The sequence below is a fragment of the Tachysurus vachellii genome, chromosome 4, assembly GCF_030014155.1.
Source record: "Tachysurus vachellii isolate PV-2020 chromosome 4, HZAU_Pvac_v1, whole genome shotgun sequence".
NCBI lineage: Eukaryota > Metazoa > Chordata > Actinopteri > Siluriformes > Bagridae > Tachysurus > Tachysurus vachellii.
The window spans coordinates 10578365-10605081 of NC_083463.1; the positions used below are offsets into that span (position 1 = coordinate 10578365).

Here is a 26717-nt window from a genome sequence, read left to right on the forward strand (position 1 = left end):
GTCATCCTGAAGGAGATCACTCTAAACAAGAAAGAAATGTATTATCATAGAAAAGGAAGTCATTCTGAAGAACTTTGTATTGATTTGCAGTGACGCAAATGTCTAAGGAAACAAGTAGACTCGATCCATTACGGCAAAAAAAAAGCCTCTCAGAGCATAACTGAACCACTGATTATTTTTTATTCTGTCATCCATCTTGATTGACTATTTTTGTTCAGGGTGCTAGTTAGTGTTTAACTGTCGATCGATCGACTGTCGTCATGCTTACATTCCTCTAAATTCTAGAGACAAATACCTGCAGTATATTATCTGTAGCTTTGTGTTGTGTGTGCAGCATTTGAACAGGTTATGTATGGATTGTGAATAATGAATAACCTGCTGCTGCAGGTAAAGTCTCTGACTGGTGCCTAGAAGCTGGATGGCAGATTTCTTTTTCCAAAAGGTTTAGCAAACTGAGCATCATAAAGCCATACATATATAGGAGAAGTGGAAGTTACTGTACTGGATTCTTGTACTGCATCTTTACGGTTTGTCCGTCCTGGGTAGCTTTTAGGATGTTATTTAGTGCTGGTTGAAGGTTCAGTACAAGTGAAGCGGATTAATTCTGTACTATCAAATACAGTTTAGTGTCATTTTAACTGTTGAAATAAAAATAAAGATATAGCCCTTGATGGGGACATGAAGGTTCAGTGGTTAAGCCACTTCCATCTTTGGGGTTGGAGGTTCGATTCTTCTTTCACCCTGTGTGTATGGAGTTTGCATTTTATCCCCCTGTGCTTCATGGGTTTCCTCTAGGAACTCCGGTCCCATTTCAGAGATGTGTGTTATGTGCTGATGTGTGTTATGTGTGGGCATCTCTAAATTGTCCAAAGTGTGTGAATGGTTATAACAGCGTGTTTACGTGGGTGTGTGTATGAATGTGCCCAAATTTGTGAAATGCCTGTAAAGATGACAAACTTTGAAAAGACTTGACTTCTTCTGATCTTTTTTTTTCCATTGTTAGTGTGCTGATAGATTATAAAATTTAAAGGAAGCGTTTGACAGAAAACCATGTTCAGTTTTAAGGAACCCACTCTGATCTGTGTGATTTAGGTGTCTTAGGTGATTAATTAGACAGAAGGATAATGACAGAATGTCAAGATGTCTCTAACAGTCTCTACTTTCTACAGTCATTTGTGTTGCCTTTTGGTTAATAGCGTACAAATTTCATGCTTTCAGAAACAGACCCTTAACAATCTTAACGTTGTGTTTTGCATTGTTTGTTGATCCTTCTAAACCTCATGACAAATTTGCTCTTTGTCTTTCTACAGCTTTCATCCAGTCAAACAAAATCTTGGAGGTACTGCATTTTGGGGATGGAGCTTTCCTGCAGGTAAGCCTTAAAGATTATTCATTTTTACTTTGATGGTTCACTTTTGTTTGTCTCGATTCAGCAGCTTCCCTTTTCTCATGCTAGCATATTTTATTGCATCAGTATGGAAAAGAAATTCCCCAAAAGTCTTTTATAAGTGAGCAAATTGTTTTTACAAATGCAATTTTTTTTTTTTTTGGAAAGCACAAATGTACAACACGAGATCACTCTTTTTACACAATTGCATCAGAAAATGCAATTTCATAATTCAGTGTGCAAATGCATGCTGACCTAAGCTAAGAAATTTTCGAACCCTTTTTCACAGTCTATGTGCACACACTGTGTGTGCGTGGGTGGGTGCTTGCATGCTTGCTTGCTTGCGTGACATGCAAGTGCGTATCCCTTCGAGTCAATGAAAACAAAGATGTAAATAAGTAGACTGGCAGTATTAAGACACAGGAGAAAATCACGTTACATGTCTGAGATATTCAAAACAAAATCTCTCTGTCCTGATATTTATGTAGCAGTTTTAACATTAGACAGCTTTTCTGGTAATCTGATATAGGTTCAGATCCCTAATGAGCAAGCCAGGAGCGACAGTGGCAAGGAAAAAACTCCCTGAGACAACATGTGTATGAAACCTTGGGAAGAAAAAGACTCAAAAGGGGAACTCATTTCTCATTTTTTGTGACTTTAGATATATCTATAGAAGGTAAAAGACAAACAGATGATCAGTATAAGCAGTCCTGGGATGATCACAGGACAGGCTTCATGATTACAGCAGTGGTTTTTAGGCACATGACTATAGTGTTCAGGTTCACTTTCGGATCAAGGGTGAGTCTGTGAAGGGCTTAACCTTTTTTTTTTTTTAAGGATTTCCATTCAGGGCCATGTTTAGATGTGTAGGACACATTTAAATATCAAAATGTTTGCTTTACCCTTTTTACTTTTGTTTCAGTGACTAGCAAAAAGAAATCTGGCTACCACACTTGAAATTCTACACATTACTAGATCAGTTTATACGCATGTGTGAGTAATTACTTGTACTCAGACACGACAGGCTGCTTGCACATCAGACTGAAAGACGGGAAATGTTGCTCTGCGTCTTACCTTTTTTTTGTCTGCATGTTCCTCTTTAGCCGGTTAATCTTTATGCTATCTCTTTTTCCATAACTTTGTTTTAAAATGTTCCAGACAACCATTTTGAACAGAGCAAACATAATTTCAAGAAGTAAATGGTGTAAGTCACTGTAATTTGGGAAACCTAACTTGGCCTTTTGTTTATTTTTTTTACAGGCAGAGTCTGACATTGACCTTAGTTCATATCATCAAAAAAGGTAAAGCCTGTGTGCGTGCGCACGCCTGCATATCTAATGTGAGGTCATTTTTCAATGACCTGTATTTTTATTATTCGAGTCATCTTTGGACCTGATGTCTAATTACAGTGTTGATGATTTACTTGCTTATAGATAAGCATGAATCTTCATGCCAAATCGAAGCCAAATCATCTCAGATGAGATGGAGTAATTCCCCCTGAACAATCAGTTCTTATAATAAGTATGCATTTAGAGTAAAGTAAACTAAATAAGTAGTTAATCCGATAATTGAATGAATAGAATTGATCGACTGCTGAAAATGTCGCTTTTCCAAATGGGAAAAAGACACATGATGCAGGACATAGAGTGCATTTATTTATTTTTCTATGTTTACTTTTACCTGGGAACTCGTGACCCTCAGCCTTGCAAGTCAACGTAGGTGAGGCTGTTGGAACTTTAATAAAAAAAAAAAAGTGTTCCTACAGTATAAACATTTGCATCGCTGTTTATTGGTATTGGGAGTGTGTGGGGAATTTTGGGGTATTTAATAACATTACAAATATTTTGAATGTGAGATAATCAACATTATATTATAACAGTGTAACACGACAGCATCATGTTTTCTGTTGTCATACATGCTACCAAACAAAAGCCTCAGGCAGTATGATGTTCTGGGACACACTTTATTATTTTTTAATTATTATTATTATTATTATTATTTATTTTTTTTTTTTACTGTACCAGTTTTGTCATATGTTTTGTGTAAATTCTCAGATCTACAAAGTAAGTCAATAAATCAGCAAATTGTTTCTCTACAGGAGATATTTATGATTATGATTATATTATAGTTACATGAAATATTATATGCGCATACACCACCTGCACATTATAGCACAGATGTATAGCTGCAGTAACAGTTATTGTGGTAAAACAAAATTTTTTGTTAGCATTGTTGGCAGCTCTGTGTTTTTTGTGGACATTTTAGAAAAGGCCTCTCCCTTTTCAGACTCGCTTTGGATTCTTTAATCCAGTAGAGCAACTTTTAGGTTTCTGACAGCCTATTTACATGCTCGACCAATCAGAATGCTCCAGCTCAGTGCTACAGCTGACCTACCCTACACGTTTGCATCGGCCACTCCTTATTGGCGAAGTGTGTGGTGTGTGTGTGTGTGTGTGTCTACATGTGCGCGTGCATGCACACTGATCTCTTTAGTATCGAAGCACACACCCTCAGCAAGACTGCACGTGCCACACTTAAGTGTAAAACCAATAGAATGTTTCCCCTGTTTATACATTATAAGCATCACATAGCGTGATGTCTTGCGATTGGTTAAATGAAAAATCTTGCTATTTAGGAAGACCTGTCGGTTCAATTCAATTCAAATTTATTTGTATAGCGCTTTTAACAATTGACATTGTCTGAAAGCAGCTTTACAGAAAATAAACATAAAACAAAAGGTTAAAATAAAGAATAATATAAAGATTAATATAATACAAAATACAAAACCTTGTATCGTCCTTGGATTGACGCTGTTTGTAATAGTACAGTGTTTAAGGTTTTTTTTTTTTTGTTGTTGTTTTGGGATGTATTCTCGACATGTCCTGATCTTTGTGTCCTCTGATAATGGAAAGTTTATTGCAGTTGATAATTCTTGTGTGCACTTGTGTTACCACACACGCTGATTGGATGTGTACACATTTAAAGCTGCTTGATGTCCTTTTAGCTCTTTTCCAAGCAATGAGCCAATGGCTAGTCCAACTCAGCACACAGTGTATGTCTGCCTGTATCTCTGGGTTTCCTCCAGCATTTAGACTTACCACACTGTCTTTTTTTTATGAAAAAGAAAATGATTTATGCATGTTTAGAAATTGGTTTTATTTGGTAAAGTCTATATCACTGATAACCCCCTGACCTCTTGTCTTAAATTTACTAATTTGTGTATATTGGTGAACTCTAGTTGAACGTATAATTACAGTTTTTATTCACTCTGTGATTACAGTTTCTTGGATATTTCAGAGTTTTGCTTCACTTTCAGTTATACTTGGAATAGATTCAAAGCCAACAGACTGTCTGTTCCCCATTACTTTAGTCATTGGGGGAAAATGAATGTTATTTCAGGGAGAAGTATAAAGTTTCTGCTATATTAAATAAGCAAAATTGGAAATACAATAAATTTGTCATGTATGTTATTTTATTGTATACAGAATAGCATGAGTGATTTGCTAAATCCCTGAAGCTTGTGTACTACTGAAAAAATAAAACAGAACCTGAACTTTTATCTCCTGTGCAGCTCTGTATATAAGTGCAGGTTGTTCTAACCCTGTTGGAGCTCAGATTGAATGTTATGAAATTGTTTCAGGGTACATGAACTAATCATCCCATCTGCTGTAAATTAGGAAGTTGTACCATCACAGCAAAGACATAAAAGCTGTAAAATCTTAGTGGTAGCTTGTTCTGCCTACACGCCATTGTTTGAATTGTCAGAGGTGTGACAGTCTTACCCCCAACTTTTTACCCAATTTGTCTTGTGTTTCTACATCCAGCACAGATGTTTTCAAAGGGCTGTATTTTTATGAGTTGCCATATGCAGTAAATGTAATGTATGGACTGGATTCCCAGAACTCTTTCCTAGAACATTCATAACTTATTTAAATCATTGCATCTCGACCACGACACCCATAACTGGCCATTAGGCTGGTTCGATATAACCGTGTGATCTTGCAAAGCCTCAGCGTGCAGATTCTTTGCTCCCTGATTACATTGGCCTTTTGTTTGTTCATTGTTTTAATCAGCTGAACACATGCTCAATGACTCACAGCTCGCAGGTTTGATCCTTAGCTTGGCTCACTGTATGGGGTTTCATATGTTGTTCCTGTGTTTGTGTAGTTTTCCTACTACCTTGAACATGCTCTGGATCCACCATGCTCCTGATCAGTAGAATAGAGTCAAATCTATGTACGATTATGTGCTGATGATAATAGTTAAATTAAAACTGACTCTACTGCATGCTACAATGTGTAACTGGAGAGTATTTATCTCCAGTTATTTATTTCTTTTATATGTTATTATTGTTATGAAATATTGGCGTCGTTCTTGTAGTCTGTTTATAATCACCAGACTTTTGTGCCCGCGGCCCACCTGTTGAGCAGGGTGGGTTTTCTAGCACGATTAGAAGATGACTCAGACAGAAAGTAAGCATGTGTAAACAGTATTCAGTAACACGCGAGTCACGTGATTGAATCCTCATTTGCATCTCTTCAGCCCTTCCTGCTAAACACAATAATAGCAGCGTGGAAAATTGGCACAAGTTTTAGGTGTTTAGAGATTTTTACACCTGAAAGTAATTCCTATGCTGGAAGCACTGGTTTACAAAGACTGCGTGTAGATTTACGTATCATTGTGTGACATTAGTTGATGGAATGTGTTTGATTTTTTTTTTTTGTTTTTTTTTTGGACAATTGTGCCTACAAGCAAAAAATGTAAGAGGATATAGCTCAAAAAACCCAGCCCCAAATGCTGTGAAGGTATTAAGCTGTCACATAATCAGTTTAAAATATCATGAAAGTGATGACAGATATGGATGTGTTGTCTGTAATTTGGCCAATAATAAGCCCAAAAAGCATGAGTATTATTTATAAAATTATTGTTTTGTGACTGATGCTATAAGTTTGTGTAGAATTGGGCTGGTTTATATTATAGTTTCTAAAGAAAGTCATCACCTCATGATCAGTTATACTTCACAAGCTGATTGAGCTTTTGTGCATCTACATCAGAATTAGAGACTCTGACTTGTGTGTTGCTGTTTGTGTGGTTGTTTTGTTCTTTGTCTTACACACTGTTTCCGTTCTCCATAGTGCATCTTCGCACAGGGGGAACAGCAGGCCAATACACTTTGAGCCCCCAATGCTGGACTTTCATGAACAGTAAGTAGCACACATTCAGAGGTCCCTGTTTTTTTCTGTCTTACTTTGTCACTTTATTTACACACACACACACACACACACACACACACACACACACACACACACACACACACACACACACACATGTAGTGGCTTGGGGGAAAACCCCATACCTTGGTGGAATTTTGACATTTTCTGTTCTATAAAGTTTTAAAAACTAGGTTTAGTATTTCAACCAGATGTTCTAGCTTTCTGACAAAAGAGAGAAAAGAAAAAATGAAAAGGAGAAAAAGTAAAAAGGCACAAACATAATTATTGTGTGAAAGGAAATGCCATTTATTTATATACTAATATAATATGATGTGAGATCATATAATGTTATGTATAAACATCAAATACAGTCATAAAAAAACTGTTTTCATGTGACTTCATTCAAAGCCAGCAGACTGACAGCCTTTTGAGTCGCTCCATTCCATGATGTCATCTTTAGGTTATCTCATCTTAACTATATTTAGTATCCTGAGCTGACAGACTTATGCAAGTTAACGCCACACCCACCTGTATACATTTGTAACTTAATTCCTCTCTGTTGCAAAAACAACATTAGAGACGTTAGAAACGTTCTTAACGTTTAAGTTAATGATGGGTAGCAAATAATCACTGATTAAGTTAAATTTTGTTCTGTTGGGAAATTTTAGTTTTTAAGCATTCTAGCATAGCGTCTTGCTATCGATACAAGTTAACCGGTGTTTATGGGCAGTGGCAGCTCAGTAGTTAAGGCTTTGAACGGCTGGTCAGAAGGCTAAGATTTCAGATTCTGGGACCACCAAGCTGCCTCTGCTGGGCCCTTGAGTAAGGCCCTTAATACTCAACTGCTCAGTTGTATAAAATGAGATAAATGTTAAATAAATGAAATAAATTTACAGAGTAAAAGTTTGGACTTTCATGAACAGAGCAAAAGTTTGCTCTGTATACATGTCTGCTAAATGCTGTAAATGTATTTAGATCGTCTACAAACTGAGTCTGTTTGGCTGTGTAGCGATCCTTGATCGAAGCCTAATTACATTTTAGACCGAGGACATTTTTTTCATTTTGTTTTTCATCCTTTTTAGTTGAAAGATTCACTTGCAGTGAAACCCAAGAAGTTCTCTTGGGGCTGCTACACATTCAGTTTACTTTGTTTGTCTTGTCTTGTCTTCTCTTCTCTTCTCTTTTTTTTTTTTTTTGCCATTTTCCAAGTAAATGATAATACTGTCTCTTTTCTCTTCTGCCCTTGTTGAGCAAAGCCATTTGTGGCTGCCAGAAGAAGCCACTTCCTCTTTTTTTTACATAAAGATTGTGCGACTCTGTTTCAGTAGTGCTTCTGCTTCATTCCTCATTATCACTCATCCAAGCTACAATTATAGTTCTGTACTGAATGTGAAAATGGATAGTTTGTTTTGTTTTTCTAACGAACTGAAATTTTGTGGCATCCATGTGGAATTTTTTTACAAGTTTTGAGCATTTTTAAGTTCATACGTGTTTCATTCCAAGCATTCAGCCTTGCATTCTGAGACTAAGTAACAAATGTTTGCGACTATGTTCATGTTCAAGACTTGAGTTGATTAATTTGTTCCTTTTTAACTGGTTTAACTTTTATTTAGTGCCTTTATACTAAATATATTTTGATTTGTTAGTGTTTCAGACATTGAAGCTACTAATTGAAGCATGTTATAAATCAATAAAGAAATGATTTCACTTGTTCACAAATGTCACTAACAGGCTGAATGAATGGTGGTAAATGATCTAAAAGCGTGCTGTTACTCCATGCTATGATAGACTTAAATCATTCATTCAATGCGTTCATTTAATATAACCATTGAAAAAATACCATCTCATGTATTGTTACAAAAAACTTCACTAGCTAAAGCATACAGTATCTTTACTCTCTCTCTGTTTTTGTGTTGCCTCTCTCTCCTACCCCCTTAAACACTAATCTTATCTGGGTTAGCTTGTAAGACACCGCTGCACAGTGTTGAGCAATGCTGTCTGTTTCTAAAACAGCCTTGCAGCAACAAGGCATTTTCACGCATCACTTGGATTACTCAAAGCCATCATAAATCTCAGTCCTTTGTCTGCATTTGATCATTTTGTCTGCCTTCCCTAATGACACTGCTGATTTTGATTATGATTTTGTTATTTTTTATGTTTGCATATTTTTTTATATACTTTTAAATTATTGCTAGTGTGTGTTGCTTTTGAATTCTGTAACACTGTGTGCCAAACTTCTGCTTTACATAAATGTAACAGTCCTGATATAAAAAAAACTAATGTTGTAGCAAATACTGATAAGTGTAGCCTGATAAGGAGGCCTTTGTACTGAACAGGCAGATGAGTATAGACTGTGTCATACTGATTAGCTTTAGATTTTATTTTCTTACACATTAAAGCAAAAATGCCTTGCATGTCTATTGGTGACTCTTGGAGACTAATCTCTTCTCACATGTATGATGGTGTTTGTTTTGTTTTGATTTTTTTTTCCTTCTTAGGCCAGTCGGGATGCCAAAAATGGAAAAAGTTTACTTACACAATCCAAGTTCAGAAGAAATTAGTTTAATATCAATATCCGCAACAACAGCGCATTTTCATGCATCATTTTTTCAGAGCAGGGTAAGTAACATGCTTGGATTTTGTTCTTTAAAAATGTGTCTCTCGCACAACTGTGAAGATCTGATGCAAGGTTTGTGAGCAAATGGGTTAACTTTGACTTCCTATTTGAAACTTAAAATGGGGACGGACGAACGGACGCAAATGTATGTTTGCTTCCTCTTTAGCTCACCCACGCAGTGGCTTTGTATGTCTAGAGAAAATCCCATGTGTTGTTGTGTGGATATAATAGCTACATACACGCAGAGTTGTTTTTAAACTTCACTAGAATCTTAGCGTCAACTATTTTTGTCATTTGATCTATGAATGATGCTGTTATGTCATATCACTGAGCTCATTAAAGTCTCAGGGTCAAATTTAAGTGTTCTGTGTGTGTGACCGTGTACCTCACACTCTCCAGACAGTTGTAAATTAAACGCATCCCACCTGTTCCTGACACTTGCATAATTAAATCACACTGCTCCTCTGTAACCCATACAGCTCACGTTAAACCTAACCAGAGGTTGACTACTATAAATACAACTATCTCATGAAGAACTGTTTTGAACCCTCCTGATTCTTAATTGTCAGTGCTGAGGATTAAAAAGTTTGTTTATGCATTCTAGAATTCCAGCTAGTACTGAGGTCTTCTCAGTACTAGGAAGGAAAGTTGAGTATGGGTCATCTGTACCAAATACCAACCTTAAAACAAATGTGGGTTGAAAACTGAAGCACAGTGATGAGCATCAGAGCTTGTATATATTCTGATTATCATTCCAATATTCAAAGCAACTTGAGAATACTGGTTATATTTCCTTGATTATAAAAGAATGTTAAACGTAAGGTTTCTTATTCTACTTATAACTTTTATGTGAGGAATTTCTGAACTGGCCTCAATTTAGTTTCATCAGTGTACCACCCAACAAAGATTCTCCTTATTATTCAGATTTATTGTTCAGTAATATTTAATTACCTTACTGGAAAAATGTAGATACGTATGACGAATGCAGTTGTTTTTGTACTGGATTCAGAAATACTGCTTTGTAACCTAATATTTGACTGTTGTGTGTGTGTGTGTGTGTGTGTGTGCGCGTGCATGTGTCCCCCCCAGATAATTCCACCAGGAGGGAACACCTCATTTGATGTGGTTTTTCTAGCTCGAGTAGTAGGGAATGTAGAAAACACATTATTTATTAACACATCTCACCATGGAGTGTTCACATACCAGGTATGTTTTAAAGCCATTCCTTTTGGTAAGGGAGGAGACGTCATAGACTGAACAGGTGAAGTACTTAAATTAGACTAGACTGTTAAGTTTGCGGTTTCTTACAGGTATTCGGTGTGGGCATTCCTAACCCTTACAGACTCAGGCCTTTTGTAGGGGCCAGAGTTCCAGTCAATAGCAGCTTCTCTCCACTTATAAACATCTTTAATCCACACAGTGAGCCACTACAGGTAATATAAATGTGCTTTCTTATGCCAGATATCTAATGTCTGAATGTGTGATACCTAAGTGCTTCTCTGGACTGCTATAAGACTCTGCTTTCTCTATTAGGTTGTGGAAATGTATTCAAGTGGGGGTGATTTACATCTAGAGCTGCCCACTGGCCAACAAGGTGGCACCAGAAAATTATGGGTGAGTGTCTGTTCTTCACTAAATTCCTAATTATCTTAGCATACTATAGTAGCATGAACTATCATGTCAGTTTATTATTCTATTTTTTTTTTTGTAGGAAATTGCACCATTTGAGACAAAGGGTGTGATGAGGGCCAGCTTCTCTTCACGGGATGCTGACAACCACACAGCCTTCATCAGGATCAAGACCAATGCCTCCAATGAGGACGAGTTCATCATCCTACCTGTAGAGGTGGAGGTCACTACAGGTCAGGATGGTGCTTCTACCTTCTAGCATTATATTTATAGCTACAATGTGAAACCCTGTCTAAGTATTTATTCATTTCTTTTTTCCAGCACCTGGTATATACTCTTCAACAGAGATGCTAGACTTTGGTACACTTCGATCGCAAGGTACTGTTAACCATGCAGCAGTGTTTTCCAATGGCTGAAACAGACATTGTTTGTTTGCTTAGTTTGTTTATTTATTTAACACTTTGACTTTGACAGATCGTCCAAAACAGTTGAATTTGCATCTACTAAATTCGGGAGCAAAAGATGTATCTATCATGGTAGGGCTTTTCATAGATTATTAAGTAGATTATCCTACTTTTAATTCGTTGATAACGAGCATTATTTGTATTTCAGAGTGTCCGACCGACACCGGCTAACGAAGCTGTTACAGTTGAGTTCAAGCAGATTACGCTAAAAGCTGGAGAAAGCCGATATACCAAAGTCGCAAGTATATATTTTGATGGTAAGTGTTTTTTTTCCGTATTCTTCCACGTAGTCTGAAGTTGTTAACTTACATCTAGTATGGTATATTATCCAGCGTTTTGGATATCTGTATAAAGCTCCAATATGTATTGAAATGATATTTCACTCAAAAACAACAAACTCACTATAGAGATGAACAAACCTAGGGCAAGCAGATTTTGTTCTAGATTTCCTTTTAGTATTTCATTTGTAGTCAGTCAGATGACAATAGGTTTAAAAACCCAAGAAATAAATTAAACCTTTTGACTTTTGTGAAACAATAGATTTCATTTGGTGTCAATGTTCCCCTAAAAATGTTACTTGGGATCTGAGGGGACAGCAAAATAAGCAATAGACGAGACGTTCACCTTGTGCTACAAAAAACAAACAAACTCAGAAAAAGATTTTACTTTAAATGCATAGTTGTCCACTCTATGGGAATTCATAAATTCTTCAGTTCCCTTTTATTCTACCAGCTAAATGGCTTACCATGCTACATTAATACATAACACTGTAAAAACCATAATGTTTTTTGGCTGCAGCTTCATAGGTTTCCGGGCTACCAAAACACAGTTCTGGGCAGTGCACAATTTGATTCACTTTAGGTGAATTATCAGTTTAAATTTAGTAAGATGAAGTGTGTGGTGTGTAACATACTGTGAGCTGGGGGTTGGGAGAGGTTTTTGTGGTTTCCCCTTAAAGTTGCCAATCCAGCTGTCAGCCAGCAAGCTACTGAAAAGTAAAGTGCTCAACATTGCTCAGTTTTACTGGAAGAGAATGTCTCTAGGGACTATAGGGCCACAGGGACTGTGATGCCTGCCTTTAGAATCACTTTTATTATAAAACTTTAACTTTTTTTTCTGTTTTATTTTTTGCCATTTCAGCTTCAAAAGCAAGAAGACCAGACCAGTTTTCTGGTAAAATAACAGTAAAGGCTAAAGAGAAAAGCTACTCAAAACTTGAAATTCCTTACCAAGCTGAAGTTTTAGAGGGGTCAGCTATCTTTTTTTGGTTCATTACCATATTAAGCATATATGTTGTCTTGGTTCCATGAGAAAAGACATTTCCTCTATCTGTTATAGGTACCTGGGCTTTGACCACACAGCCACCCTGTTTCACATCAGAGACAGTCCTGTAGATCCAGTGGACCGGCCCATCTACCTCACCAACACCTTCAACTTTGCCATTCTCATCCACAATGTTTCCCTTCCTGAAGATGTCAGGATGTTCAACGTGAGTCACTTCTCTGATGCAGCATGTTGTTGTTTCATTGTTTCTAATGATTTGCTAGGACATTGTGGTTCCATGCAGCAAAAGTTATTTGATTGCTCCAGTTATGAAAAGGTTATGTAGCCTTATTGACATCAGTGTTGTGTTTCTGTGACCAGTAAGTTATGAGAAAATATAATCATGAATCCAGCAACACCAACATTCCCCAAAACCAGTTGTTCCTGGTTTTTTATATATGAAAACTGGTTTTATTTTGCCTGTATTTTGGTCTTTTCACCCTGTACTTCTACTTGAAATATATATCAAACTTTTTGTATCCTGTGTGTTTTCCAGGTGCATAATTTCAGCACACCAGTCCTTATCCCTCCCCATGAATCTCGTTACATCTTCTCTCTGCTCTTCCGGCCTGTACGGCCTTCTATCCACATTGACAGCAACATTCTCCTCATCACCAATGCATCTAAATTCCACCTCCCTGTTCGGGCCTATACCGGGTTTCTGGAGGTATACAAATGTCTTTAAAAGACTGATAACTTATTGGACCATAACAAAATGCTAACATAAGTGAGTAGTTTTTAAAAAAAAAAAAAATGAAATCAGGAGGGGGGGGCCTGTTCAGTGTACACAAGATTAGATAATAAATAGATTTAGAAGCACTGTTCAATAAGGAATTCATGGTCATGCCATTCCTTTATGAGGAATCCATTGAAATAAACACACTAATAGTACTAGGGATTAGTTACCATTAGTTGGTTCTCCAGCAAAACAAAACTTCAAAACTTCATAATTTGTCTTTTCAATTAAGGTGCTGTGACAAAGTGAAATCATAACTTAATCACAAATCACTTTAATAAGTGATTATAATAATCCTGAGAGATGTGGATTTGAAAGAAAATGCAGGCTATATTGATGGATTTGATGGATGGATTTTGATTTTCAATATACCGCTTTATGAAATTAAATATCACGTGTTCTTTTCCCAAGCCTGTCATCATTTCATCCAGTTCTAAAGAGCATATCTTGGACTACGGCATTCTAAGTGCTACAGACATGAGGAGTTTGGTCTTTGTGGTTGTCAACAATAACCCCATAGAGGTAAGGAACATGTGAGCTGAAACGGTGTCACACTCATCAGCAGACAGGCACAATGTGTATCTAGAACACATTAAATGGTGATGTTCTTGTTCGAATAGATGGATGCAAAACTGATTTGTTGTTCTGTTCAACAATGTAATTGTACTGCATTGCTAACGGGAATGATATACCCTCCACAGCTGGAAATTAAGTCGTGGTTGGTGACAGGAGACAGCCTGTCTATGGAGCTTCTGACCACAGAGAAAGGGAACAGGAGTGTAGCGCAGGGTCGAGTCGAAGAGCTTCAAAACACCTCAGTGGCCCATTACAAAACTGTAAGAAAATAAATGTATATAAGGATCTACCCGCATGCACAATAATGCTTTACGTGCACATTAAATTGGTTTTTCTGTGTAGTCACGTAGGTTTGGTTGAAAAGTTTGAGTAGATAACCACAAGTCCTGACGGTTTTGCATGCCCTGTCATGCCCTCTTTTTTTTTTTTTTTTTTTCTTTTCACCCAAAAAAAAAACTTAACTTAACTTGACCATAGAGAAGCCTTTACATAGGAAAAGCATATGTAAACCACCATAGTCATGTCTGCTGTTATTCTGTTTCTTTTCACAGGTTATATTAGCTTCTGGATATTATGCAGCCTTTAAAGTAACCCTGGTAGCTAAAGCGCTGGAGGGTGTGTATGACGGAGCTGTACACATCACCACAGATTATGAGGTGTGTGTTTCATGGACCATGTAGCACTTGCATGACTCTGCTTACTCAGGTGTGGTGTTTGAGTTTAGTTCTGTTCTTTTGTCTCTGTTTCAGATATTGACCATCCCAGTAAAAGCTCTCATAGCTGTGGGAACATTAAGCTGCTCGCCCAAACACATTATTATGCCTCCCTCCTTTCCGGTAAGTTCTGTGTGCTGAACAAAGTGCAGGGTGTCTCCAGAAAACACAACCTGAGACAAATGAAAGGCCTTATGTACTGTATAATATGTCATAAATTAGAATTCATAGGTGTATTAAAGCTGGTTTGAGCTTTTCGCAGTTTGATGTCAATTGGTTTTACTAACATGGTTGACTGAATGTAATTTCACATCATCTCACACACACTGGAGTCACTTGCAGAGAAATGTGTGTTTAAAGCCTTTCTAGGCATTTGTTTCTAATTTCTGCCTTAAAATTCTCTTGTTTTATTGCCAGATTATTTTGCTTGTAATGTTACTTGCCAATACAATGAGACAGCTTCAAGCCTAAAAAGAGAAGAATGTCTAGAAATATTTCAATGATAAATATTAAATATTGTATATTTTAGAAAGGTTTGCTTTCTTAGTGTTTGAAGCTGAGTGGCTGTTAAATCAAAAGGGGGATTCTACAGGTTTACTTTTGGAATAAAACTTTATATACCTTCCTTAAACCAAACTGAAGTTCTTAACTGATTTGAATTAGGTTTGTTTGTAAAAATGGACAAAAAGTATTTAAAATGGCTTTTTAGTGGAAGTTGTAGTAGTAGCAGCCAGCTTGATGCTAGAATCATTTTCTTCTTAGCAGTTTGCCTCGTCAAACAACAGACTCTGTGTGTTGTGTGGCTCATGATTTGAAGGAGTTTTACATTTATTTTGAATGTCCTATTCAACTGAAACACGCCACATGTATTTAAATCATTGCTTCTGGAGACATGTTTTATAAAATGGTAAAATGGAACTAATTAGCTTCCGATATTAGCCTCTCAAATATAATGAAAAAACCTCAGACACCATGTCTTGGCCATGATTGCACTTGGGATATGATGGAAATGTTTGTGATCGGTTGTATAATAATATTGTCCATCAATTAAAATTGATCAGACTGATTTATTTCCAGGGAAAAGTGGTTCATCAAGGTCTCAGCATCCAGAGTTCATTTTCCCAGAGGGTGAGGCTGCAGCAAATCCTCTCTCTCACCGAGGACATGCGGTTTTACTACAAACGACTTCGCAGTAACAGAGTGGAGCTGGAGCCCAGGCGCAAAACCAAGGTTTCTGTCTCATTTCACCATACACAGATACCTTATCCCTGATTATGAAGGCCACTGCATTTTAGATCTGCAGTGTCAAACCTTGATATTTGCATTTCAAGTTCTTTTTTATTTTTCCCCCCCAGATAGCAAATATTTATTTCGATGCCAGTATACAGTGTGGTGATCACTGTTATGTCGGATTACCATTTGTACTAAAATGTAAGTAGTTTCTTTTTTCTCTATTTTTAATCTTTGTGTTTCTTAGCACTGAAGTGTTATGGTTATATTTTTACAGCTGAAGTGAGACCACATATTCCTGCTTTGCTGGAGGACATTTGGGACAGTGATGTAGATTTGCATCAGAGGCTGCTGAAGAGGTGGAAAGAACTGAAGGAACAGTCAGGCCCTGAGTGAGTCTCGGCATATCTCCATGCCATAAACAAAACATAAATTCTATTTAAATCACATTTTATGATCAGCATACAAAAGCTTGTTTGTAATAAGGATGATTTTTTTTTTTGTAGGGTTGAGGCTTACTTTGAAGTTAACACAGATCTACAGAAGAAGGTACAGGCCAAGATATCAGCACAGCTCACATGGCCCTCGCTGATTAACTCCTCACAGCAAGTTCTGTTCCCCCTCACCAACATCAATAGCTCCTCTGTGAGTTCTCACACACTCGTTTTCACTGATGTTTTTGTTGTACCTCAAGCAAAAGGGTTTACTAAGTAGGAAAGTAATTGTGCACGCTAGTTAGATATTTCATTTATTCCTTTAAGAGAACATTGTAAACACTGAATGTTCATTCAGGGAAAAACATTGCCTAAAGATTGGATTAAATGACATTGTGTTATAATGCATTATAATGTATCATAATACATCATAAAATCCATATCCCCAAAAAATGCATGTTTTTCAGCACTGAATATGTTTATATGCACAAAATAATTCTATTACTGTGGCCACAGTTTATGCTTAGTTTGTGGAAAATTTTTTCCTATTATGAGGCTTAATATGCCCCTTTATTTTTAGGTGGAGGAGATCGTTCTGAAGAACCCAGCTGATGTTCCAGTCTATGTGCAGGTCCTTCCTGTTGCCCTCTACCCAAACCCCTTAGCATTTACAGAAATAGTCAAAGACAGGTGATGAACCATATTCTGCCATTGCTACTTATAGAAAGTAGGAACTAAGTGCAAAAGGTTTTTTTTTTCTTTCTTTTCTTTTTTCTTTAAAAGTAAAAAGAAATTCTTATACTCACAGGAGACTTTATTTGTCACTTTGTGGAATTTAGTATACGAGTGCTTCGTTTAAAGGTAATTTTTCTTGCTTTTTAAAAAGACTGAACTTCTTTTTGCGTTTGCTAATGCACTATTCACAAGGGGACTGAAACGTCATCTGCTTTGCCTGTCAAATCGCACCTACTGTTTAACTTCCTCTTTAGGAGTGGAAAGGGTATATGCTGGAAAGTGATTTGTAAAAGTTTGTTTAAAATAAAGGAGTTCATCCCATCGTTTACCAAATCAGTCTGGAATTGGTCATCAGAACCGGTATTTTCCTGAATTAAACAGAGGACTCGAAAAATACTGTAGCATAGCCATGGATTTCTTTTTTTTTTTTCTCTTCTCAAATGTGAACCAGTGCAGTTACTATGACACATCTTATGTTGCAGCTTATCCAATCAGGCAGCACATGGACACACTAGACTAACTACAGGGCTGGAGACATTAGGAGTTTCACAAATATTCATAGATAACTTTCTTTTATTTGTTTCACTTATAACACACATTAAAATATGATCATTGAACTGACAACCTGGCTAAAGTAAGAAAAGATGTAAATTAAGGAAATGTCTATTTGTTCCAAGTCTATAACTACTTAGATGTAGTAATGTGAAGCTTCACTATGAAACAAAACAATCGGTATTGTTTTACTTCTAGACCTTGGGTCAAAATTAAATGGTTAAGAATTTAAATGAGACTGTTATCACCTTTCAGTCATGTTATTTGATTATCCTTTTGCACAAAGAATTTTATTTAATCGGACTGTTACAAATGGCATTTTAACGAATATAATAACAATTACAAATATTTTTACAATTTAAAAAAACATATAAATATTTTTTTTTGTGTGGTAACATTTAAACATAATCTTATTGCCCAGCTCACAGGGAAGTAAAGAGAAAGTATGGGGAATGGACCAAAGTTTCTCTGCACTGTTTTTTATACATATTCAAATGGAGTTTTAGCGAGGACCGTGGAGATAAAGTGTGTTTTCTTGATTTTTTTAAACTGTTCTTTCTGTCACAGATTCCCAAATGAAAAGATGTCCAAGATTAACACAAATACACTGGAATTTGAGGTTCAGCAGAATCAAGTGAGTGCCCACTGATGTTTCCCTGTAACTCTATATTAGTGATTTATTGTATTCTTCAGCTATAATTGAGAATTAATTTTTATTCAGTTTATACATTTGCAACTATTCTCTCTTTAGGAGTCGAGGTACTTGCTTGTTTACTCTAGAATTTTATTTACACTTGAATTAAATTGCTCAGCTTGCTGCATCTTGCTGTATTGCTGTGGCACTGCATCTGACCAGTACGCTCTTGTGTTGTGTGTCAGTCTTCAGTGGTGGGGTCTACAGGCTTTGCGGAAGGCTTGATACGAAACTCCGTCTTCAATGTACTGATTATGCCTGGAGAGACCAAATCATTTACTGTCAGGTTCTCACCCATCAACAATCACAGTGTTTCCTCTCTGTTGGTATTCAGGTGAGATCTAGAATTGTTATTTGTCTTGTACACACGTGCATACATGCACACTTAAGCATACGACTCTATACTTAACATGGTCTTTAAAATAACTGTGTCCTAAATAACTAAACTATATTACTAAATGTAGACTTAAAGTTTATAACTATCAAATATAAATGACGGAGAATGGAAAATGGCTCAGACTTTATTTTACCTTTAAGATTTTGTAAGCTCTTGCATCACCTATATCACAGAATTTCCTTCTTTATGAGCCATTGGCTTAACAATGGGGAAAGGAGGAAAACAAATGAGTCTCAATTCATTTGTGGTGTATAAACTACGCCAGCAAAAGTTTTTATTAATATCATTCGTGATGAATCTTTTTTCAATAGAACAAATAGACATACTGCAGGGTTACCATCACAGTTCATTAAATGTTTGTTTCTCAGAAAAAAAACACTTCTCTCAGCTTTTCAAACACATGAGCGCATGTTGTGTGTTTCTGATTTGCATGTGTTTGATTTTTGACTTTGATCATTTTTTAGAAACAACTTGACTGTTGTAGACCTGGTTATGGTGCATGGTCAGGGGACCAGAGAAAGTCTAAAACTTGCTGGGAAACATCCAGGGCCAGGCAGCTCGCTAAGATTTAAGATGACCGAGGCACTCCTTAAAGACTGCTCAGAAAGTGAGTGTGTTCATGGCTTAATACAGTAATGAATAAGAACATTGAGACACGTACTCAAATTGGCTCACTCTCTGATCCTGACTGCTTCCTACTTCCTTTTTTAAGATGCGTTTTTGAAACAGTAGACTTTTTAAAATGTTAAAATCTGTACCTTCAACATACAGTGATTACGTAAGGAATAGCCTTTCCTCATTATGCTTCTCTAGCACACATGACTGCGGGTTTGTATCATCATGTGAGTTTTTGCTGCAATACACTAACCTTTCACAATGTGATCCTGATATTCTACAACCTAAATCTGTGCATTCATTATGAATTCTTCATAATAATTTAATTAACAATTAGTTTAAGTAAATGATTCATTTCACAACTTCTAGTTACCCTGTGCCTGGAATTAAAAGTTCATCATACCACACGGCTGGTATAGTTTCATCTGAGAACATTTTATTTTTATTATTAATCTACTAATGTTTTGTCTTTCTTCATTAAAAAAGGCAAACCCAAGGAGCCAAATTTCACCCTGCGAAAGACATTCAGGCTGGAGAACACGGGGCTTCTCCCTATTTACATCCACTCCATGCAGATCAGTGGCACAACTTGTGAGGGATATGGATTCAAAGTTCTCAACTGTCAAGAATTTGCACTTAAACCAAACACATCGAAAGACCTCATCATTCTGTGAGTGCCTCTGTTTCTGTTTAACTTCACAGGGCTGCTGTCATTTAAAATCATGAAGTAATAATCCTGAAATACACAGCTTCTGGCTGATCATGTCACTGATACCCTAGTAATTTTGATTTTTTTTTTTTTTTGGGTGTGTAAAGTGAAAGCAATAAATAAATGTGTGGAAAATGTCTCTCAATAAGAAATTATTTTTTGCAGAAGGATTGAAGAGGGAAAGTAGGGTCAGTGTAGCTAACCTCAAGCTGATGGGTAAACATCACCTGTTAGCTGTGTGTGTGCTCTGGTGTATAAGGCACTGTTAATGCATGTGACCCAGCCTATTTTTAGTGCTACCTTAGGGCCTCTGTGGAGGTGTGAATTAAGTTTTAGGCTTTTTTTTGGTTACTTTAGATGGTTGGACAGGGCTTTAAAGAAATGTCAATGGCATGCATTATACTACTTAGTAAAATTACAAATGAACTGCATCGCTGTTTTAGGTGTTTGCCTGCTCTGTCTCTTGTTAATTTAGACATTAAGGTTATTTGTTTGCTGTCTATGTTTGGTGCAGGTTTACACCAGATTTTACTTCATCACGAGTCATACGAGAGCTTAAGTTGGTGTCAGAAGGTGGCTCAGAGTTTATATTCATCCTGAACGCCTCGTTGCCCTACCACATGCTGGCAGCATGTGTGGACACCATCCCTCCACCAAACTGGGAGCTGGAGCTCTACATTATTGTCTCCCTCTTTATGAGGTCAGCATTCTTCATCTTAGTAATCATGATTATTAAAGATTAAAGCAGCAGGACTAAACTGGGTGTTTTTATGTTGACAATCTAGAATATTTTAAATGTTGAGCTTTTTAATACCCTTAAAATTTATCAAAGTAGCTTTGTAGTTGATCAAAAAAAGTTTAAATCACAAAATACAGTGTATGTCAGGTTTTTTTTTCAGTAAATTGCTGGACAAATTAAAAACAAATATCAGTAACTTTACACATTGTTCAAACTTTAAGAATCCAAACATTTGCCCAGTTCAGTCTCACAGTTTTTATTAGGTTCTTTAAAGACTTTGATGGGTAAGGCTAAAGTAAACCTTTTTATTCTCCTATTTATTAACTGTACGCAATGTTTGAGATTTAGATGGTTTAAAGTACATATGTTCCATCAGAATACAACCTGTACAAGCTGCCATTCTTGCCTTTCTTTAGTTTTATGTTCCTCCTGGTAATTGCCACTGCCTATCTGGAGGCCCAGGGAATATGGGAGCCATTTAAGCGATGCCTATCTATGGAATCCAACTCTCCTATGGAGACTGGAAAACCATTTGATCTCAGGGAAATTGTACGGATACAAAGTGATTCAATGTAAGTTGATGACATTTTATTGTATGCCTCTTAAATACTTACATTACATACTTAAAAATTCATTGCCAAAGGCAATAAAAACTGTGATGTTTCTTCAGCTCGAACGAGTTTGTGGAGTCGCACCAGAACTCAAATAGAGGAGCGTATGGTTCAGGTGGGAGTAGCCGTGGTGGGCGCCAGGGTGGCCTACACTCCAGCTCTAATGGCAGCGCCGTTTTAGGGGACAACAAATCCAGAGGCAGCTCAGGGCGCTCATCTATGCAAGTTTCCTCCCCTTCTTCCTCTCAGATCATCAAAGATGGCAGCTCAGGACTCAGCCAACTGACTTATCGTAAATCACGGAATTCTAAACAACAACAACAGCAGCAACAACAGCAGCAGCAGCAACAACAGCAGCAGCAGCAGCAACAACAGCAGCAACAGCAACAACAGCAGCAGCAGGTGTCCAACCCCTTGGAAGAACTTCAGAACCTGAGTACACCCCTGCCATCTCAGTCCAATAGAGGCCAAAGCATAGAGGAACAGGACTACAACAGACTTCTGGTGGTCATGGACAAAGACTTGGATCGACCTGAATCTCCTGCGGTTAATACAGTCATAGAACAGAACATACAGCAGTCTGCACAAAATAAAGGTAGCATACTATGAGAGCTGAAGCATTAAATAGTTTGTTGAATATGATCTGTGGTCAAGAGACATCATTTTGACCCTAACCATTTTTGCTGTGAAAATGTAGGGAAAATGAAGAATAAAATGAAGACTCAGAAAAAGAAAGAGGAGAAGGAGAGGAAAGCAAAGGGACCGACCCAAGGAGAAGAGATAAAAGAGGCCGATAATGATGACAGCTCCTCAACTACCACAGAGACCTCCAACCCAGATACAGAGACTAATATTAAAGAGGTATTTAAATACAGCAGCTCTATTTTACTTCCATTTCCGTTTGAAGTATAGTGTGGTTTTATGTGGTTTAGTTCTAAATGTTACATGTCCTATTGTTGTGTGATTTTGAATCATGCAGGAACCATTAAAGAAGAAGGTCAGAACAGTTCCAGTGGAAAAAGAACGAGAAGTACCTCCCTCGCCCACTAAACCTAAAAACAAGAAACAATCAACCACAAAGAAGGAGAATCAAGTGGAGAAGACCAGGTTAATTAAGTCACAATTCTTTTTATTATTTATTTTAAGACGTATAGAAATATCTTATTACTTCTTTCACAACCTTTTTCTATTTTTAATGGGCTTTTAATTTAGCTAATAATAATCGTAAACATTCTGAATAGCCTTTTGTGCTTACATACACATTTCCATGTTCCTTTTAGTTCACTGGAGCTCCCCTATGTCACTCCACTGGAAAACAAACAGCGCAAGACATTCCCCAAAACCATCATTAACACAGGAACCCAGAATGTCTCTAAACCACGACCTCCACAGAAACAGAGATGTGAGTGTAACTTCTGGATTATACAAGGTGCTCTTTGTAACCAATTTGCTATCGAAGCCACTTGGTAATAAACTGCAAAAACTATTTCTCAGTGCCTGGTGGAAAGCTGGAGGAAGGACGTCCATCTCCTCTGTACAAGAGCAATGGATTGATGCAGGATTTCAGCAGTGGATCAGAGGGGGAGAAAGAGTCCCCACCACCAGAATGGGACATTCCACTTAAAGCCACCAGTTGTAAGTGTGCCAAGGATGTACCTCAAACATAAACAAACTGTCTTATCTGAATTCTCACATATGGTCACATGATCCTCAGTTTTTATTTGTCTGTTGTCTAATCATGCATATTTCTTTTATTAGCAGCAGACAGTCTTCAGCAGATCTCTATTCAGACCATGAATGCAGATCCTTTTTTAAAGAGACCCAACTCTGCTGTCACCAGAACTTGTTCCCCTCCTCCTACTTCTCCTACCCTGATGCCTCGCATCAGCTACAGCAGCGTGCTCAACACCAGCAGGTACCACATTCCCCGTGCCCCCCCCCCCCTTTTTTTGAGAGTAAGGATGGAAATTTACTAATTCAACTGTGTAGAAATAAACGTTGAGAATTTTACAAATTGTACATCCAAAATGTATCAAAAAACAATCACAAATATTATTAGCTGCTTTGTAGTTTTCACTTTCTAGAGTTTCTTAAAATATTCTTTAAATCTCCACTATTGTTGTGTTGTTTTGGAGGTGGTCAAGAACGTAACTTTCTAGCAGATAGCACAGTTATTGTCATAGCAGTCAAATCCATCCCGATTCCTTTCATGTTGCTGTCTCTCACAGCAGCATTCTTTCCCTGGATCTAAGCCAATTTCTTTGCAATGGGAAAGCACAAAATGTTAAATGCTTAAATTGCCACACTGCTGCCAAAGCTTATCATCAGAAGAGAGAATTACAATGCATATAAAAGAATTAAGCCTGAGTATTCATATCTAAGCTCTGACTCATAAAAGCTTAGAAATATTAGACATTTATAATCTTGTTAAATCAGTTTATTTTTTTTGTATTTATAGTGAGGTAACCTCAAAGAAGGCTCCTGGGAACAAACTGGTCAAGTCCACATCTTTACCTGGTCAAAATGGAAATCCTACCTTTGCCGCCGTGGCTGCCGGCTATGACAAAAGCCCTGGTGTGTAGAAATAAATAGCTATATATAAATAAGCATGTAACATTATTTAATTGCTGTGTTTAGTCTAGGTATACTGATTTTGTATATGTGTGCACTCATGCTTTCAAAGGTGGCAGTGGCATAGGAAAGGCTGAATCGCTTGGAAAGGTGCCTTTACCTCACATGACATCAGTAGAGAGTGACAACTCCGATAGGCAAGTTAACCAACATCCTCAAATCTGTACATGAGGTCCCATGTTTTGGTGCATATATTGAATTTTATTTGGAATGTGTACTAAATGTTGATTCTCTTACAAATAGTTCTGGATTATGGAGTCCAGCTGAAAACATGAGCAGCCCTGGTTACAATTCCATCAATTCTTTCTCAACGTTTGGAACGCACCACTCATTCAACTTGACTAGAGGTATATACTGTAGACACAGTGCAACATAAAGTACAACTAGCCAACATGCATGTTTAATAAAAATAAGGTGCTGATATAAGTTGTTTTGCTATGTGTTTGTTCAGTGTTCAACGGTATAGCAGGGCCCAAGAATACCGAGCATCAGTCAAGCTGGCCTGAATACACCAATGTGCCCTCTTCTATCTGGGACACTGAACGCTCAAACCCTTGGCCTTCCAGCAGCGTCTCCCCTACCACTCCAACAGCTGTAAGATCCTTCAGGGCAGCACTAACATGCTGTTATTTTATTTTATAAAGTTAATTTTCTTAACTAGTATGAAGATGGCTAATGTCTCATAGTCAGAAATGATATGAGTATAGTCTAAGGAAAATTTACTCTCACACATGGTAACTATACATTCATTACATGGCTAACTTGCTTTTATTTTAATTAATGATCTGTCTTTCCAGATATTTGTTTTAATGCTTGATTTAAATTGCTGAAATACAAAATCCTCAAAACAAATAAAAATAATAATATAAAAGGAAAGAGCACTTTACCTCTTTAGCAGAGATTGACATCTTTAATTGAAATAGATTTTCTCAAAATGTTGCTTTTCTGAATCCTTTAAAGGTTTATCACTATAAAGTCCTTTCTGTTTTGAGTTCCCTCTAAGAAATATGAGGCAGCATTACTGAAAGGAAAATGTGTGTATTTTCTGTGTAACCTTTGACCCATTCTGTGTCTATAGACCCTCCTGGTGAAGTCTCGAAACCCCTGGTCCCCTAGTTTGTCTCTCAGCAACTCCATATGGTCTACGGGTCCTGACACCACCCTACACTCCTCACAAATCCCCGATTTGGTCAGCCACACAGCTCCAGCCACTCCTGCCCCCACTAACCTTGGCCAGGGTTACAATCCCTGGAACGGATGGCCACCATCACTGAGCCGCTGGAACTCTGATCCCTGGCCAAACAACCCTGACGGCAGCAACGGCAACTAACAAGAGGAAGGAACAACGGTCCCCTGCAGCAACAAAACAAATGTCATCATGGTTTCGGTTATTAGGGTGTCTTTAGTTTTAAAAGGTCCTTGCTATGCTGATTATAATTTTAACTGTTAAATCCTTTGGAGAAATTTTGATTGAATTACCCATTGGTTTGTCCATTGGTTTCCATTTCGTTCTTCTCCAAATTCAGGTTAAATCGTTACAAGTCATTTTATTTTGAGGGGTGTGATATTTAAGAGAACGGCAAAAGAATAAGTTACACAGAGAATTAAGACCTTGATCAAAAAAAAATTATATTGCCCATTTTTATTATTTTAAAAGTTCTAGATTTTGAGTAATACTGTGTTTTTCTTTGGAAGTAAAGTATGTGGCCCAGTATTACTGTATGGTCTTAAGTGCAGTATTACCCAACTATAAATGGAGCACTTCATATTGAATCCCACTCTTTGGATGAAATGGGCTGAGAGTTTCATTTTAGAACCAATTTGGCCAATCCTGTTGCTTTCTGGTAACTTAAGTTACAGTTAAAAAAAAAAAAGATACAGGATGTTGGTAATTGTGTTTATAGGACCTCGGAAGTCTTTATCTGGTGTTTTATGTCCAATGCCAATTCATGACCGCATTGAGAATTTGAGGTTTAACTTATTATTTTTATTGGATTCTGGTTAAAGAAAGGTTTTTGCTTAAATCATTTTTTAATTTAATGTCTAAAGGAGTTCAAAAGTACCTGGAAGGGGTTTGTTTTCTACATGGTTGATTTCACACCATGAGTGAGACCTCCGTTACATTGGTTGAAATAAACATATCAGGCAGCAATATCTACTTTGTGGTTGTTTCTTTTTTCCTTCTCATATTTAGGTGTTGTGTGCATGCGTGCATGCGTGTGTGTGGCCTAATGATTAGAGAGTTTGACTTCTAACCCTAAGGTTGTGGGTTCGAGTCTCGGTCCAGCCACGACTGAGGTGCCCTTGAGCAAGGCACCGACCCCCCCCCCCCCCAACCCCCCAATGTGTGTGTGTGTGTGTGTGTGTATAATATATGTGGATTTTATATATATATATATATATATATACACACACACATACAGGTGCTGGTCATACAGTATAATTAGAATATCATCAAAAAGTTGATTTATTCCACTAATTCCATTCAAAAAGTGAAACTTGTATATTATATTCATTCATTACACACAGACTGATATATTTCAAATGCTTATCTCTTTTAATTTTGATTATATCTGACAACTAAGGAAAATCCCAAATTCAGTATCTCAGAAAATTAGATTATTACTTAAGACCAATACAAAGAAAGGATTTTTAGAAATCTGGGCCAAGTAAAAAGTATGAACATGAATAGTATGAGCATGTACAGCACTC

At 37.1% G+C, this 26717-nt stretch overlaps 1 protein-coding gene across 2 annotated transcripts in view; it reads left to right on the top strand.

Annotated features, from left to right (window-relative positions):
- Positions 1-26159, top strand: part of tmem131 (transmembrane protein 131) — a 38172-nt gene extending 12013 nt beyond the window's left edge. Inside the window, exons 2-41 of one of the 2 annotated variants that reach the window (XM_060867695.1) lie at positions 1311-1372; positions 2648-2688; positions 6523-6591; positions 9099-9219; positions 10307-10423; positions 10528-10650; positions 10751-10831; positions 10929-11079; positions 11168-11224; positions 11321-11382; positions 11459-11567; positions 12451-12559; positions 12649-12799; positions 13130-13300; positions 13781-13891; positions 14071-14205; positions 14497-14601; positions 14695-14781; positions 15736-15888; positions 16014-16089; positions 16166-16280; positions 16395-16533; positions 16903-17012; positions 18177-18243; positions 18489-18637; positions 19165-19307; positions 19802-19985; positions 20539-20724; positions 21180-21335; positions 21434-21969; positions 22072-22235; positions 22354-22481; positions 22655-22776; positions 22869-23009; positions 23133-23289; positions 23833-23948; positions 24058-24142; positions 24249-24352; positions 24457-24599; positions 25084-26159. In XM_060867695.1, coding sequence (XP_060723678.1) covers positions 1311-1372; positions 2648-2688; positions 6523-6591; positions 9099-9219; positions 10307-10423; positions 10528-10650; positions 10751-10831; positions 10929-11079; positions 11168-11224; positions 11321-11382; positions 11459-11567; positions 12451-12559; positions 12649-12799; positions 13130-13300; positions 13781-13891; positions 14071-14205; positions 14497-14601; positions 14695-14781; positions 15736-15888; positions 16014-16089; positions 16166-16280; positions 16395-16533; positions 16903-17012; positions 18177-18243; positions 18489-18637; positions 19165-19307; positions 19802-19985; positions 20539-20724; positions 21180-21335; positions 21434-21969; positions 22072-22235; positions 22354-22481; positions 22655-22776; positions 22869-23009; positions 23133-23289; positions 23833-23948; positions 24058-24142; positions 24249-24352; positions 24457-24599; positions 25084-25335 — 5288 coding nt within the window. In that variant the 3' untranslated portion in view covers positions 25336-26159. The remainder of the gene's footprint in view (positions 1-1310; positions 1373-2647; positions 2689-6522; positions 6592-9098; positions 9220-10306; positions 10424-10527; positions 10651-10750; positions 10832-10928; positions 11080-11167; positions 11225-11320; positions 11383-11458; positions 11568-12450; positions 12560-12648; positions 12800-13129; positions 13301-13780; positions 13892-14070; positions 14206-14496; positions 14602-14694; positions 14782-15735; positions 15889-16013; positions 16090-16165; positions 16281-16394; positions 16534-16902; positions 17013-18176; positions 18244-18488; positions 18638-19164; positions 19308-19801; positions 19986-20538; positions 20725-21179; positions 21336-21433; positions 21970-22071; positions 22236-22353; positions 22482-22654; positions 22777-22868; positions 23010-23132; positions 23290-23832; positions 23949-24057; positions 24143-24248; positions 24353-24456; positions 24600-25083) is intronic. The other variant, XM_060867696.1, reaches the window with a different exon arrangement.
- Positions 26160-26717: the final 558 nt, after the last annotated feature.